This window comes from Pyxicephalus adspersus, chromosome 4, assembly GCF_032062135.1.
Source record: "Pyxicephalus adspersus chromosome 4, UCB_Pads_2.0, whole genome shotgun sequence".
NCBI lineage: Eukaryota > Metazoa > Chordata > Amphibia > Anura > Pyxicephalidae > Pyxicephalus > Pyxicephalus adspersus.
This window is the reverse complement of record NC_092861.1, coordinates 114,151,448-114,164,935: the sequence shown is the minus strand read 5'-3', so window position 1 is coordinate 114,164,935 and position 13,488 is coordinate 114,151,448. Positions and strand designations below refer to the sequence as shown.

Here is a 13,488-nt window from a genome sequence, read left to right as displayed (position 1 = left end):
TGTGTAGGGAGAACTGTGTTGGAAGCTGTGGTGTCAGTATTAGTGAAGTATTGGAGGTGAAAACAAACAGTAATAAAGGTGTTGGATCAGACAGTATATTAGCTGCTTTGGAAAAAGGTGAACAGATGTATGCCATGATATCTACTGCTTTACCAGTTAAAACAACATCCTGCATTTTCCATTATGAAAACTGGAAAATAAGCACTTTCCATCCACCTCAGCAGTGACTACATGGCAACCCTCCTTGGGAAGAGTTTACTAATAACAGTAGCTTATGCCAGTGTAATGTGTGTTAAAACCACTATTCTCCATCAGACACCCATGTGTCAGGGTGACAACACAGGAGCAAAAATAGAACATTGGAACAGAGACTTGTAAAAGGAATAGCCTAAACAAGGACTCTGACAGCAGGATCACCCTGCATAATTTTATTGAAATCTGTTGATTTAAAAATTACTTTTGGACTGATACTGCAATGTAATTTAATATATCCTGCTAAAGCTTATAGGGGACTTTAGTGATTAAAAGGACTTTTTATTGAGACTTTCAACACTGTGTCATTTTTATCCAAAATCATACCTGCCTAAAGAAGAGTTAATATACTTATTTTTCTAGTGCTGCATTTGTTAAAACTCCACTCCTTCACAACCTTACTACCTCTACAAGTATTCATCTGATCTGATGGGTCAAATACTTGTTTCTACTGCTGTACATAGTGGTTTCCCCCACCAGAATTAAATGTAGAGTAGTAACTTAAGAGAAAGAAAGAGAAACTACAGCAAAGTTGTAGAAGCAGGTATTTATCACACTCGGAATTATGTGATATATTTTTAGCAACTACAGAACATCGAAGCAGCATTTTTTCATGAACCAGAAAAATAGGAAAATCTATAATTCTTTTATCAGGTGTGATTACAACACAAATGACTGTGAGGAGGGGATCACTTTATTTTTGTACTGCTCAGACAGATAAATATTATTACTTTCCTTATATAACACCCTGGATATCTCCCTGAATTCACAGAGCAGAAAGATTTCACCTATCACTCACTAAGCAGTAATATAACCCCTCTAGTGCTGGTTTTGCCTGTATTCAATTAATGTTTATTTCCATCACAACGTCATTAGAAGGAAGAAACATAATGGCACAATTATGTCAGCACTTTATAGAATTGCACAGAAGTTCACCTAAAAATAGGACAGTCCCATTTTGTTGAAAGGTATCACTTTACACACAACTGGCAATAAAAATCAGCAAAATAGTCGTCCTGTGCGTATCAACACAAAACAGTCTGACTGTTTACGGTTAAATATTTACTGTGCTGCATTAGAGGCATTTAAAAAACTAGTTCTTCTGGTTCCTTGTGCCTTTTCCATAGTGGTAAAGGCCCTCCTCTTCTTTTAACTCACATAGCTTATTCATCTGCCTCACATAAGCAGGAAAGGCTTAGATTAATGGCAGCTCTTTAAGTGTGTTTTGGAAATAGTGGATGGTACAGACCCAGACATCCCTTCAGTAAACCGTAGGTCTCTCATCATGCTGCTGGCTAGCAGAGGGAGGGCAATTGAGTTGTTACCTGTTGTAAGAGGCTCTGGTGGGGCAAAAAGACCTCATTGTTCATATGATACATTTTTTGATAGGTCGGCTTTTAATTCCATACTGCTGAATATTCGGATTCTGGAATATTGTATTCTGACAATTTTTATTTCAGAGTATAGGAGATTAAAAAATCTTTTGGATAAATGGTATTCTGTAAAGTAGTTCAAACAAATATGTTAGGGGTTTAAGCCCTTAATTTTGGCCAAAAGAGGTGTCATTCCTCTTGTTTTTGTATCAGCAGAAGGTGCCAGATATCCCCAGCTGACTAGTCCTTGGACAAATACTGGGCAGCGATCTTGGTTCAGTTTAGTCAATAACTATTACTTTCTCTAAAAGTAAAGGAAACCTTTTCTGGCAAAAACCTGGAAGTTGCCCATGTTGATTTCTGATGCTAATTGCCTGGCTGTCTTGGTCCATATTTCATAATAGTCACTAATCCAGAGCAAGAATTCAGAAAATACTTCTTTCATGTCAGTGATAAATAAAGTGTTGGGACTTATCTCAAAAGTTTTCCATTCCCACATTTTTATTTGCTGATCACTCTGATAGGCTGTCTCACTATCTGGTTGGAATGTCCTGGAGAACAAGCTTTGGCACCACAAGAAAGTGTCAGAACAACTTGGTTTTTGCTGATAGCCTTGGCTTTTGGATGCTGTTGGTGCCTGCACATTAAATCTGCAACAAGTTTTGATATAGAGGAAGGTTTCTGATCATTGTCCCTTCCTATCTTCTTAAAGATACTCTGGTACTTTGCACATTCGAAAGTTGGTCCTAACCAACTGATACCTTCTCATTGTACCCCTACCACATCTGGCTGTACCGCAAAATACCTAGTGCTTACAGGAATTTGGGAGCGTGTAATCTCCACCCATGTGACAGACGTAGGCCTTGGCACTAGCACCAAGAGACGTTGCATGACTGAGGGATGATGGTACTGCTCCCTCCAGTCTCTAAAACTAGCCAGCATCAGGTTTTTTGTTGCCAGTTTTGATGGAGGAAGCAATGGAGAGAGATCATTGGAATGTGAGCATCAGTGTGTGTAATGGTGGGGGGTTCTCAGCCCAGTAACAGAAATGGTGGGTACAAAGGCATGTTTTTGTAACAATTTGCAACAGAATTGAATTGGATCTTACCTGCTTGTCTGCCTAAAAATCATGGAAAGGATAAGAAAGTGGTTTTGTTGCATAGGCCTTCATGGTATTGCATTAACTAAAACCGGGCCTCCTCTGAGAAATATTTGGAAGCTTTGAAAGAAGAGGTGCATATAACTTTCTACAATAAATGTGATTGTAAGTTATACAGCAATACAATCTAAGAGACCTTTACAAGTTTGAATAGCTTAGTGAAATGGCTTATCAGTTATGGTACATAAGATAACTTTAACATATAACAATAATGTATTTAAGATATTAAATCTTGTTGACTTTACTCCCAAGATCCAGCATACTATTTTGGCTCAGTATCAAACTGATATATCCCTTACAAAATCAAATCACTGTTGTGGTGTATCCAGTAGCAATAGAAAAACATTAAACACTGTTTAATCAGGGATTTACTTCAACAGGTACCAGATTAGCAAAGTGTCAAAATGCTTTCTATGAGGCAGCAGAGGTGGAGAAAGTTCCTCAAGCAAAATCAAACTCATACATAAATCATATACAGCATTGTTGTCATAGTTACAAATTGAGGTTGAAAAAGAAACAAACCCATCACATTGAAAATGAAAAAAAAAATCTACCTATAATACACATGGTCAGATCTGCTGCTAGTTTTGCATTTGACTGACTGATTTTAATTCCTATTCTGATCACTAATAATTTTACTAGAAGTCCTAAAACCCTCAGCACGCATGTACAATATTCTGCCCTTTTAATAGTTTACCCGGACATAAGAAAATGGGAATTTCTATTGGAAATACTAGTTAGTTTGTACAAGCAATACAACAAAATAACAAGCCTAACTTTTCATGCACATATACTGACAGTGAACAAACTGAGGGGCAAGTAGGGTGAGCAGAGAACTGGCATATATATTAAAAAATATATATATATATATATTCCATGTTTTTTTTAAAAGCCAGGCCAAAACTTTTCTATTATCGCATATTTTTCATTGTTTGCTGAACAGATCTTATAGTTATCAATAATGACTGCTCCCTGTCAACAAATCATGTGGTAAAAGTTAATATATGTTACCCATGGCACACAGTCTATATAAATAGCCGACACATTAACAAAAAAGAGGTTAGATTAATTGGGTGTATACTGTTACTTATTCTCATGTTTACCCTAATGCTTCACATTTGCAATGTTATTTAGGAAAGTCATTTTAAGATTGTTCTTTAAAGGGGAACTAAACCCTGCTATATTCACCTGTCCCTTCTTTCATCTTCACTTTCTCCTTGCGATCTTTGGCCATCTTGATTGCAGGGTAAGTTAACTCACCTTCAGACCCAACAAGCACAGGGAAAACTGGGACCACCGGGTATCCTGGCAATTCCCTAGAGTGATCAGGCAGGTAAGAAGGATTTTTGAAGAAGGGACATCGACTGTCCTTTCTGCAAAAGTGAGCTGCCTGGCTTAACATTTTTAAAAAGTGCAACTTTTTCCACTATAAATAACATATTAAAACAATCCTGAAAACTGTTTTTCCTTCATTGTATGTGTGTCTTAAGCCAAAACTTTTTTTTGCTAGTTTTAGAGGGTATTAGAAAATTTGTCATGTTTTTTGCTGTCTGTACTAGGAAGCTTCCTGCTCTCTGTGCCAAAAGAAAAAAAAAATGTAAATTTGTTATCGTTAGAAGAATAAGTGGTCATCCAATTGAGACACTTGTTCAGTAACAACTGCTAGTACACTTGGACCGATTTTACTTTTCCTAGTCCAATAAATAGTCTGACGGGATTAAATCTGAAATAAAACTAAAAAGTAAATTTAACATTCAGCCAATCATAAGCCTTTGACATGAAACCATTAGACAACTTGGTAAAAAATGGAACACACGCGTTGACTCATGTATAGGAATAATTAAATATTTATTCAAATCCAATTAGAATTCAGATCACTTTCTAACAAAGAATGCCAGGCAAGATATTGTACATGTGTATGCTGTAATTTGGGACTCCCCCAACAAAGCCATTTTTTTTTTTAGATATGTTTAAAAAAAGTTGTTTTTCATCTTGTTTTTTTATTATTGTAATTTTTATTTTTAAAACATGCTGGCATTTACTCTTCTACTCTGCATGTGAGATCAGGACAGCAAATATGATCGGTCTCCTTTACTGCAATAAAGTGCATCATAGATTACATAGTTGTTTTAAGGAGTACGAAATTACACCAAGCCCCTGAGGAACTGCACAAAGCATCTGAAAACTTAAATGTAACTATAACATCTGCAAATTGCCTGCAAAAGGCCTCTAACCTCATTACATAATATAAAAATAATGGTGCTTGATGATCCCTTTTTTTTTTTTTTTTTTTTGGCAGTCAACCACTACAAAACCACATTTTCAGCCACTGAAAAACTGTATAAAAACCCTTTGACTCTTCAACTTTCTCTGACTACTACCTGTCCACTGGCATTGACCTACTTTATTGCAAGGAAGTATTAGCATGGGAAAAGTTACGATGTGTTTTATGCCAAAGGCAAAATGGCAGAGAAATGACAGTCAGAGATGGCAGAGTTTATAGGACGGAATAATTAACATTTGGTATCTCTAAACAAAGGAAAGAAAAGGATTCTTTTAAATAAATGTCTATTGGCATTTATGCTGATATATTAAATCTGTAGCCCTAAAACTACCGTAGCTGTCAAATAGCATCCAGTTCCCAATCTTCTACTATCTTAACTTCAACAGAGCCTGGTAATATGCAAATTATGCCCCTATATATTTTAATAAATCTAAAAATGTAATAAAATAAGTCTTTTTTGTTCATTATGAGCTTTAGTTACAGGTTTGGATATGGGTTTGCTTAAAATAAGTCACAAAAAAGTGATATAAGAATGGCACCTGCAGTAAATACAACCTTTGTCCTACCAGAGTTCTGCCACCAACGTGGAATTACTCAGGTGACGGAAACATACTAACTACTAGAAAGTAAACAATGTATAAAATTCCAGAGGAGTAAAATCAAAGGGATCTCTTTGCAAGGTGTGGTTAGGTATTTAGGTGAAGTAATATATGTTGGCAGTTGTTATATTGTCTTTGTGTATCAATATAGATTGAAAACACCTGTGGTAGTTTGAAAGAGCCAATGAAGTCACGAAAAAGTATATGTTAATTAAAAAAACTATACTGTGGTTTCTGTCTCTAGCTATTCTTTAGGGAATGCATTGCTGGAACCAATGAGCCTGATTTCATAAAGCCCTTCAAGGCTGATGTACTTTCATCAGTGGAGCTGGGTGATCCATCAAACGTGGAACAGATCTTGTCCAGGATTCAAAACATTTGCTAGCAAATAGCAAATTACTTTAAAATGAACAAATTCATTACAGGTTTGCTGGATCACCCAGCTTCAATGACAGTTTATCGTCTCCAGCCTTGGAGAGCTTTAATAAATGACAATGTGTCCAAAAATGGACAATGTGTCCAAAAATGCTGTGATACAGCAATTACTTTTTTTTTTACAAACAATCAAATAACACCAGGGTCATACGTCTGAATATTCTGTACATAAATTGTGTGCTTTTCCTGGCTTGGTTTTCTTGCTTGCCTTGTTTTATTGATTCATACTCCTTGAGTGAATGGTATCAAAACCTGGCATACTATAACCTGAACAAATTGAAAATGCATGAATATACAGTTAGTCAGTAAAGAACTAAGTATACCCCATGATATTGCAGAACAACTGACATAAAATTGGCATGGTGCACTTATTATCATAAAACTATGAAAGCAGATTTGAGTGTGGAAAAGTGAATACACCCCTGCATTTACTATTATTTAAACTCATGCACATAGAATTTCATATATCAGATTAGAATCTCTGTAGTGTCTACCCCTACTAAAGGTATGCAGTGTGTTACCATGCAACATGCCTTAATCCTAGTTAGCCCTGGCTGCAAGAGTTTAGCCAACACGAACTATTGGGATATAAGGCTGTGGATGCCTAGGAGTCTGTAAGGAAAGTACCAAATGATTTAAAATCATTCACTCTATTGTAAGGAAAATAATCCATATGTTACTTTTTTTTTCAATTGACTGCTAATTTGCCTATGGCCGGCGGTCCTAGCAAATTCTGCCCAAGAGCTGACAGTTTAACAAACAATACCATTACACTGCATGATCTACAGGTGTGCAATCATTTACAACTAACTTCAGTAGGAAATTTAACCAATTTAACCTGCATGGAACACGTACCAAAGAAAAAAGCATTTACTGTCCAAAATAAAACTATATTAGCATAATGGTAAAGACCAGGGCACTGGAACAATGTGTTGTGGACTGATGAATCAAAGATAAAGTTGTTTGGTCACAGTAACATTTTGATGCTAAATGAAGACAGCATTTCAGGGTAAGAACCTCATACCAACGGTGAAGCATGATTGAGGAAACGTTATGAATTAGGGTTTGTTTTTCGCTGCAGGGCCTGGGGTAGCTTGTAGTCATCTCTAAATTCTTTAAAATGTCCATGGGCTTGAGAATATGTGTTTGAACTGTAAATAAAACTTTCAACAAAATAATTAACCTTAGGCACACCAGTCTAGTGAAAGGTCTGATATTAGTCCCATTGAAATGTCCCATTTTGGGTGGGTTTAAAATGAGCATTTTATGCAAAGGATTTCAAACAAATGAACTCAGAGACTGGAGGAGTTATCTGAAATGCCAACAAGAAATTAGTATCACTTAAGGGGGCAACACCATCTGCCCTGCTTCTGAACCTGAGGGTGTACTTACTTTTTCCACAGTACTCAAAGAAATCTACTGATATAGTGTGTATCAGAGTAGGTACTGTTTGAATACAAAGGTAATGTTTGGCTTTTTAAATATGTATCACATGTGAGTACTTACTTTTCCACACAAATGTTGGGTATAGTGTAGTATGTTTTGCAATCGCATATGGCAACTGATCTTGGAACCCACACAATGACCCAAAAAGAAATAACTCAATGATGTGAAACACAGGGGGATTTTGATATGGTATTCTTGATATGTGGACACAAACCTATACATAATATGAAAATCCAAAATGATTTATCCTCCATTTACCCACAGGGAACTGAGTACAACATGAAGGCGTTCTGATTTTATTTACAGTGATTTTTAAAGGTTTTGTAATACCAGAAATTCCTTTATTTTGAGTTTTTTATTACCACACGTGGTTTCTTCTTAATAGTTTATTATACAATAGTTTTCTTTTAGTTGTCTTTTGCATTCAATTTAAATAGCGTATAATATTGTCATGTGTATGTTTTATAAAATGCATTGTTTCTTCATAGCTGCCATTTGTGGATTCTAGAGCAGTTCATCTTGCATTTCTCTTCCTTCGTGGACTGATTACACTAATGGGAGCAAATTGTGCCTGTGGCTATCCTTTTCTAATGATGGACCTGATGCCATGGAACACATTTGATGGCAAACTGTTTCACCAGAAGTACCTGCAGTGTCATGGACAGAAACCTTTGGAGGAGATCATAGAAAGGAATGTGAGTAATGTTTGGCGATGATGGTGAATGAAATGTTGGCTTCAGTACTTTTTTCTCTATTTTAGAATTTCACTTCTTCATGCTTCATAGCCTGGCCATCAAAAATGATTAATACCAGTGGATTAGCAGGACAGCCAGACACCTAATATTTTTAGAAGGAGAGGCCAGCAATATCGACCGTCATACCCAGGTTTCCTTTGAGGCAAACTTTCTGGCTTTAGAACAGTTGTTTACAGAATAGTGATAGGAGTTCACTGATAACTAGCACCTGCTACCTGGAATTGTTCTTTAAAGTATTTGTGAACAACATAAGTCCCATACATTGCAGATCACCAAATCTTATATATATAAATTTGTTTTTCTTTCTACTTTTACTACTTTTTTCTACTCTTACTTACTTTTTCTACTCTTTACCTTGTGATCTTGCCACTAACACACTTCTTTTTTTAATCAAGAAAACACTTTTAATAGCATATTTAACAGACCAAAAGGGGGCATGGAGTAAAAAGGGCCTTGCATACTGACTTTGTCATTACTGATGGTACCATTGGTGAGCATTATGGGAATTATACTTTTCTACCAGCTGAAATTTAAAGGTTGCCCAGTGGTATCTCAAATGGGCTTGCAGCCAGTATGGCTGAATAGTAGACTACTTCTAGATTTATTAGTGAAATTGCAGACAAATTGCTACATTTACAGCTGAAATAAATATACAGGAACTGTCAGCCAAAAAATGAATGATTACATTGAATGAATGAATGAAAGCCATGTTTCAAATCCAGACACCCTTGCTATATTATCCAAGCTATATATAGCTTGGTCAAGGGCTGTGATTTGGATAGTGATGGAATAGCTGCTCTTTGATATGGTCACCTCTGTGATCTTCGCTCAAATTGCCTGGAGTTTTTGTACTATGCAATTATGCCTGGCCATAAACTTGTCTATGTGATACAGCTGCTCAAATTTTAATTACATTTTTTATCATACTCACAAAGCATAAAATGGTGGAAATAAATCAATTACAGAACCCATAGCATTTGATTAAATTGCTGTAGTTTTATCCAGTTTGATTTTTAATGGAGTTTGATCTTTAATAAACTGTATTACAGCTATAAATTTACAATCCAGTTTTGATTTACTTGCGATAGTATTCGCAATTGGTTGGTGGCACCTTTCAAAAATCCTGCAGTAAAGGCAATTTTATTGTAAATTAGATGTAAGCAATTCTGTAGATTTATGGTATATTTACATTGTTATTACTATAAGCATATACATCTCTCTAGTGTTTATATTTATAGTACAGATTGTTTAGCATGAAAAACTTACATATTAGGCATTCCATGGAAATGCTTATACTTACAGAAATAGTTAAAACAATAACATGCCATGGAAGCAAGTTCACCTATAAAAATATACAGCCAGCATCTTTACTAATGTGTACACATTACACATTGTACTTTGTTTTATAAACATAGTATATGGGATTCATTTTGTGTGTGTTTAACATTTTAGGTTCACAGGCACTTTGTAACTTGTGCAGATTTAAAGTACCAAAATAACTTCTTTTAGTTTTGGTTAAAGTCAGGAACGGTTAGCAACCCTGTAAGGTTTGTATCATTTTCTGCATCCCAAAAAGCTGATTGATGAGATTATACAAAACAAATAACTAATGTGTGTGGTTTTAAATGTTCTTTAACATCCTATTTATTTTAGTGTTTTAGAAATACGGCTTATATTGTTACTTAAATAGACTGGTTTTGTAATATCGAAAAAAAAATGTTTGGGGAAAAAAAGTAAATATTAGAGGTGGTGGGGTGTATCTATGGTAGAAATGATGATCTTTTGATAGTGGTGCTGGGGCATTATCGGTGTACAAACTGTCAAAAATTAAGACACAGAAGGTGGTTTAATGTTAATGCTGATTCCAAAAAAAAAAGATGTTTCCTCATTGTTGGATTATTTTATGGGACAGTTTATAGAAACCCCAGTTATTAATGTTCAGTTGTTCTGTTGGATCTGAAAACCTTTCCAGAGATAATAATGCAAGCTGCCATTGGAGTCTTCTTATTCTGCAAATGTCATTTACCTGGCTGCCATGCTGAACCTATTGATTCAATGACTGAAGTATGCACAGTCGAACCGGTATGCACAGTGGGATTTTTAACATTTCTCTGATTTTTCTAATCTGCATTCTTCTCTACGTCAGAAACACAGACAGTATTGTAGCATTTGGACCAACCTCACAGCCAGACAACTTGCATTTTTAAAAAGGTCACCATGAGCACATGTTGACCAGCGCAATTCTTTGCTTGATAGATGCCACTCCCCTATTCCTACCACCAATAACAGGGGGGCTTTTGCAGCTGAATTACATCAGTCAGAATAAAGGAAAGCGGCATCAGTTGGGAAAAGAATGTAAATTCATAATCAATCTATCAATCAAATATTGACTGGGATTGCCATATTTTTTATAGATTTTGCATTAGATTCAATAACCTGATTTATTAATGCTCTCCAAGGCTGAAGAGGATACAATTTCATCAGTGAACCTGAGCAAACCTGGAATGGATCTTGTTCAGGATTGAAAACCTTTGCTAACAAGTAGCATATGGTTTCCTGGATCACCCAGCTTCACTGATAAAAGTTTAACTTCTTCAGTCTTTGAGAGCTTTAATAAATCGGGCCTAATATTTTTATTGAATTAAAGATCATACAATGTTTGACATAAGTCTAGTTACATTTTTTCTTTTTCTGTGCAAAATAGTCAAAGTGTGAAAGTCAGAATAGGCATTTTAAAGTTCAGCATATTTTTCTGTTAACAAATAAGATTTAAGCAAGCCGTACATATTGATGTCTAATCGTGCTTTTTTTACCCTGTGGGGGAAGAAGGTATAGTGTTATGGGATACTATTCCCTTTTAATTTAATTCAGAAGAATAATTGTGCTTAAAAAAAATAAATATTCCAAACTGCAAATGAGCAAATTTACCTTTTTGCACACTACCCACAAAGAGATTATTAATGGAATCATTCAGGAATGTCCTTGGTCATGTGGCCACCTTTGCCTTTTTTTCCTGTTAGTATGTATGCTGAAATTTTCTGTGCTGGAGGTTAAGTGAAAACTAAAAGGTTCAAATACAACCAAAGCATGTTAAGCTTTTCCTTGACATTGCCTGTTGTTGGCTAAGACATTCTGTTTACCTGTTTTCCAGTCGGTCATTATGTTCATCCACTCATTTCTGAAATCATGAACAATACAAAACATATTTTAAACATGCAGAAAAGAGTATTTGTCTTTCTGGCCATGATTGGCTCCGCATTCCAGAAGCACCTGTGCAAATACATTTTCTACGTGGCAATGTGATTAATGGTTTATCATCACAAAGCCTGTCCACCTTTCTACAGTGGCCCAATACATAGTCTTATATGTACTTCATAGGCGATCATTGTGCAAGAGTCTTCATGGAGCTTCTGTGTGTCAGCTAGTGATAGACATGTCAGAGAATAGACGGGGCACCCACAGCTCTTAGAACTGGAGGACCATTCATGCAATTCAAGTCTGGAACATGTAGGATCACTGATGAATTTTAACAAAAATATCTTCAGCCTTTTTTTCTAAAGAAAAATGTATTTGTTTCATCTTGATCTGGAAACAAAAACTTTTATTGAATAAAAGAAGCTATTATTTATTGTATAACCAGGAAATATTTGTGTGCAGCTGTGTTTATTTACATTTGATGAATTGGAATACCACGTATCATTTTAATCTGTAAGTGGGTTACAGAGAGAGGTGTTTGAATGTTTGTGAGACCTGAATAAGTTGCAAATGGCAGAGATCTTTCTAAAACTAAGGAATAAAGCTATGTACACACGTTAGATTTTTGTCGTTAGAAAGGATCTTTCACGATCCTTTCCAATGATAAAAGACTGAAAGAGGCACATACAGCGTCGTTCTGTTTTATGGGGAAGGGAGGAGGGAGAACGAGCGAGTGGCACCCTGCTACTCTTTCTCCTGTTCACTTGCATTGAGGTCGTTCGTCATTCATGCATCCATGTACAATGTCGGACAGCCGCTGTACGCACATCAGATTCTCATTCGATACTAGCTCTGAAACGATAATCGGACAAGAATCGTTTGGCATGTGTACTTAGCCTAATTCAAGACACACTCGAGTGCATCTCTCTATTCAGTAATACCAACATTTAACCTGACACCATAATCTTAGATTATCACTCTCTACCAGGGTTCTTCCAGAGGTTTCTAGGGGTTCCTTATGCTTTGACTAACTGACCACCCCCCATGTGATGGTGATCTTTTTTGGCCACTGCCACATTGTAGAGTCAGTAACATAAACTCAGTGGGCCTGATTAAGGAAAGCTCTCTAAAGCTACGTACACACTTCCAATTATTATCGTTGGAAAACGAACGATCCTGCACGATATCTACGAACGATCGTATAGCACCGATCCTGCACATAGAGATAACGTCACGATCGTTCGTAGATATTGTACACACAATAGATACGATCGTTTGAACAATAGAGGAACTATGTGCACGACAGGAAAGTGAACGAACGTTCGTTCATTACGCATGCTCAGATCATGGACGATCAACGAACGACCGTACACACGAACGATGTTCAACGATCGTCATCCGATCCGCCAGTCCGGTCGTTTGTTTCCAGCGACTTTCCTCGTTCGTCGGCGTCGTTGGTTACTTTTTTACGAACGATTTTTTGCCCAATCGATCGTTCGTCGTTCGTTTTGAACGATAAAAATTGGAAGTGTGTACGCACCTTAAGGCTGGAGAGGATACAATTTTTAATCAGTGGACCTGAGCAAACCTGAAAGAGATTTGGTCCAGGACTGAAAACATTTGCTAACAAATAGCAAATGACTTTTAGCTATCTTTTGGGGCCATTCCTTCCACTAACCACTATTGTTTTACATTGACCTCCTGTAGTTTTTGCAGGGATTCACTAAGGCCTGAAAATTTATTTCAAGAGTACAGGGTGAAAATACATGAAACATATTAGATAGATGTGAGCAATGGGAGGGACAGAGACAAGTCCTAATTTTTGCAGGAAGATTTAGATGTGCTTATACCGGTGTTTTTAACATAGGGGAACCCTTGAAAAAGACTTTTAGGCTTTGGGGAATCCCTGAATTACTATACACACAGCTCACAGTACATTAGAGTGGTGGTTGGTAGGAAGAATGCCTTTTTCATGGCTGGCCAGTGGGAA

General features: G+C 36.4%; 1 protein-coding gene across 7 annotated transcripts in view; it reads left to right on the top strand.

The window, feature by feature from the left end:
- FAM120B (family with sequence similarity 120 member B) overlaps window positions 1-13,488 on the top strand; it is a 66,277-nt gene that overhangs the window by 40,202 nt on the left and 12,587 nt on the right. For all 7 annotated transcript variants that reach the window (XM_072409339.1, XM_072409344.1, XM_072409342.1 and 4 more), the window contains one exon: window positions 8,037-8,243. In XM_072409339.1, coding sequence (XP_072265440.1) covers window positions 8,037-8,243 — 207 coding nt within the window. The remainder of the gene's footprint in view (window positions 1-8,036; window positions 8,244-13,488) is intronic.